At 41.6% G+C, this 4227-nt stretch overlaps 1 protein-coding gene across 1 annotated transcript; it reads left to right on the top strand.

Annotated features, from left to right (window-relative positions):
- Positions 1-1022: 1022 nt before the first annotated feature.
- LOC138877716 (uncharacterized) lies at positions 1023-3665 on the top strand. The gene is made up of 3 exons (XM_070157345.1): positions 1023-1587; positions 2342-2967; positions 3462-3665. The coding sequence occupies exons 1-3, from the start codon at positions 1023-1025 to the stop codon at positions 3663-3665; spliced, it is 1395 nt and encodes a 464-aa protein (XP_070013446.1).
- The last annotated feature ends 562 nt before the right edge of the window (positions 3666-4227 follow it).

Genomic DNA, 4227 nt, shown 5'->3' with positions numbered 1-4227 from the left:
GTTCATTTATCATATTAATGCAATGACGCAGTTATTGGCATCAGTTTTCTCCAAATCTATATGTCGCTTAGGCCTACCTCGGGCACAATGAGGTCCCTAAATTATGATGCGAAATTGTAATTCCGCAATATGTGTTTAAATATCGCAGACATATTTTTAATACCCCTTACTGACTTGTTTACCTTTTTATTTTTTTTCTTTTCTTTATTTGTTTATTCTCATCCCCTAAGGCTGGTTTATGCATACTGGCATCATCATCATATCATACCAGATCTATAAGTCTTCCACCTCCTCCTCCTCCAAGTGATCTAAAAGTAAGGGAAAAGTCAAAATGGATGATGCGAGTGGTATCAGGAAAGACAACACTATGCATGCAGAGAATGTCGAGACTTCGGATGGTCGGAGTACTCCGGCACAGAATAACTTGGTTTTATGTTGGAACAGAAGATACTGGAGATACAAGGGGAACTTGAGCAGGTCCAAAACTTGGCCAACCTTTCCCTTATCCTGAACGTCCCCGATGTCAACCAACAAAATATTAAAAATCCAGCATCTCCCCAGAACATACAAAACCAACAGAATCCTCCCGCACCTCACCAATATGCCACACCTCCTCAAAATCCCAATCCTCCTCTAGTACCGACTCCTCCACAGCATCATCATCATCATCCAACCCAGTATCCACAAACCACCACCTACCACACTCCTCAAACGCACCACAACCTACCCTCGATCCTCAAAACTCAACCAACAACCACCACTGTGCCCAAATTCCTAGAGTCCATCAAAGCAACCCCATATACATAGAAACTTTATCCCACACTCCACAACAAACCTTATACATACCTGAATCCACTGAGAAGGACCTGATCATCAAGAATATGGCGGAAGAACTCAAGAAACTTACAAGCCAAGTCCAAGGTGTTGAAGGTGGTAAAGGCATCAAAGGTTTGAATTATGAAGATTTGTGTATTTAGCCAGATGTAGAACTACCACAGGGTTACAAACCTCCTAAGTTCAAAATGTTCGACGGGACAGGTAACCCAAAGGTTCACTTGAGAACATATTGTGAAAAGCTCATAGGGGTTGGTAAAGACAAAAGAATCCACATGAAGTTGTTCATGAGGAGCCTCACTGGAGACACCCTGTCCTGGTACATCAGTCAAAACCCAAACAAATGGGTTAATTGGGTAAGTATGGCGTCAGATTTTATGGATCGGTTCAGGTTCAATATAGAAAATACGCCAGACACCTTCTATATTCAGAATCTTAAGAAGAAGCCAACAAAAACTTTTCGTGAGTATGCTACTCGATGGAGGTCGGAAGCTGCAAAGGTAAGTAAGGCGATGGAAGAAGAACATATGAATAAGTTCTTCGTCAGAGCTCAAGATCCACTATACTATGAGAGGTTGATAGTCATTGAAAATCATAAGTTCTCTGATATCATCAAACTAGGAGAAAGAACAGAGGAAGGAATTAAAAGTGGAATAGTGACAAATTTTGAGGCACTGCAGGCTAAAAACAAAGCCTTGCAGTTAGGGGGTATCTCTAAAAAGAAAGAAGTTGGTGCAGTAATGGTAGCCCAAGGTCCGAAGTCTCCCTCACATACCAAACACTATCACCCACATATCAGCTTTCACCTCCCAATACCAACAACCCATCGCCACTTACCATACCTATAACACCCAACCTGCATATTAACACTCACCACCACCAGCTCGCCAAAACTACCAAAAACCCAGACCAAATTTCGACCGTAGACCACCTAGACAATATACTCCTATTGTTGAACCCATCGATCAGTTGTATGAAAGACTGAAGGCTGCCGGTTATGTCACTCCCATTCATGCCGTTGGCATGGAAAACTCCTCTCAGTAAGTCAATCCAAACAAGACATGTGCCTACCACCCGGGCATGAAAGGTCATACTATTGATGAATGCCGCACTTTGAAGGATAAGATCCAGACGTTAACTGACACCAAGGTTATACAAGCCAAAGAGGTCGCACCAAATCTCCGCAACAACCCCCTCCCGGATCATATAGGCAAAGAGGTGAATGTGATAGAAACTGATGAAGAATGGGATCTGAAAGGATCGATCGGACTCATTCGTCAAGGGGATTAATCTAAAATATCTCCAGTCATTCTCACACTTATTGTAGTACAGATTCAGCCACCAATTGAGGTTGAAGTAACCAAACCGACTCCGTTCGAGGTTGAAGTAACTACACCCTCAGCCATGCCAACTCCGTTTGAGGTGGAAGTGACCACAACCTTTACTGTAATGGTAGCACTTACACCTTCCTTTAATTCCAATGCTATACCATGAGACTATGCTGCAGAAGTGAGAAGGAAAGGAAAGGGGAAAATGGAGAAAACAGGTGCAGCACAAGGCATGACCAGAACTGGTATGGTTTATATGCCCGAGCATTTAGGAGGAACAAGCAAAGAAGCCGCTCCCAAGCCACCTATCATTGAAACTGGCCTGGATGATCTTTGGAGAAAGGTGAAAGCAAGAGAGTATTCTGTGGTCGATCATCTGAACAAAACCCCTGCTCAGATATCCATTCTATCACTACTACAAAATTCTGAGGTGCATAGGAATGCATTGATAAAAGTGTTGAACGAAGCTTATGTACCCAATAATATCACCAGTAGAGAAATGGCTAATATGGTAGGGCAAGTATTGGAAAGCCACAAGATCACTTTTCACGAAGACAAACTGCCACCCAAAGGATTGAGTCACAATAGGGCACTGTATATCACAGTACAATTTGAGGATAAATTCATTGTCAGAGTCCTAATAGATGGGGGTTCGAGTCTCAATAGTTGTTCGTTGACTACTTTGAAGAAGTTGGGTAAAGGTTTGCATGAGATACGAGCAGGAACTATGAACATGAAAGCATTCGATGGGTATCAAAGGGCCACGATTGGGGAAATCAATCTATATTTGCAGATGCCCAACTTGGTTTGATGTAGAATTTCAAGTATTGGACATATCCGCCACAAATAACCTATTGTTGGGTCGACCATGGATACATGTTGCTAGGGCGGTAGCCTCCACTCTACACCAGGCTATAAAATTTGAATGGAATCATCGGGAAGTAATCATCCACGGGGGATGGAAGTAACCTTATTTATACCAATCAAACTGTTCCAGTTGTTGAAAATAAAAAGAAAATGGGGGGAGAGATGTACCATCGCATCGAGCATGTCAATGCAATTGAGAAAGACAAATGGTGAAGCAATAAGATCGAAAGCATATTGTTATGGACAAGGTACGAACCTGGCAAGGGTCTCGGCAAGAATCTCCAAGGGATCACCAAACAAATACAGCTAAAGCGCCATGGCACAACTTTTGGGCTGGGGTATGAATACACCTGGCACGAGTATCAGAATTGGTCACCACCATGGCGTGGTCCTTATTACCCTCTTGAACAGCCAATACTGCATTTGCACTAGACATTTCAACAGACTGACGTGATATGGGGATCTGAAGAAGATGAGGCTTTAGCTAGCCTGAGGAATCTATTTCTGGACGATGAAGGCATGGACTACAATGCAATAGTTGGGGAGGAGGAGGAGGAGGAAGACCTTACAATTTGGACAGTGGGAAAGGGAGTTGTTCTCAAGAACTGGACTACTGTATCATCCTGGGCCCGTTGAGTTCCAGGGTAGCCTGGCAATTAGCATGATCTATTTTTAAAAAGCAATGTTTAGCATTTAAGACATTTTTCAGTATTTTATTTTAGACGCATTTTATTTTGAAATAATTGCTCGAGCCATTGGGCCGAACTTATTTTAATGTTTTCAAGATTTATTTAATGCATTGTTATTTTAGTATTTATCATTATCCTTTACATTTTCTCTCTATTACATTATTATTACTTATCCTAATGAACCGACGATTGTGACATGTAATGAGACAACGCAACATAAGGATAGTGATTCCGAGGAAATATAAGAAGAAGATATAATACCTGAGAAAATTGTTAGAGAAGTGGAAAATATCGAGAACAGGCCTAAGTCAAATTTGTACAAAATCGAGATAGTCAATTTGGGAGATTCTAAAACAGTCAAAGAAAATCGCATAAGCATTCGCCTGTCACCATCAGAGAAAGAAGAGTACGCCCATTTCCTGAAGGAGTATGAAGATATTTTTTGCGTGGTCTTATGATGATATGACTGGTTTGAGAATGTCTATAGTGGCTCATAAACTACCTACCAA

Source organism: Nicotiana sylvestris, chromosome 9, assembly GCF_000393655.2.
Source record: "Nicotiana sylvestris chromosome 9, ASM39365v2, whole genome shotgun sequence".
In the NCBI taxonomy this organism is placed as follows: domain Eukaryota; kingdom Viridiplantae; phylum Streptophyta; class Magnoliopsida; order Solanales; family Solanaceae; genus Nicotiana; species Nicotiana sylvestris.
The sequence above is the reverse complement of the archived record's forward strand: the minus strand, read 5'-3'. Positions and strand labels throughout refer to the sequence as shown.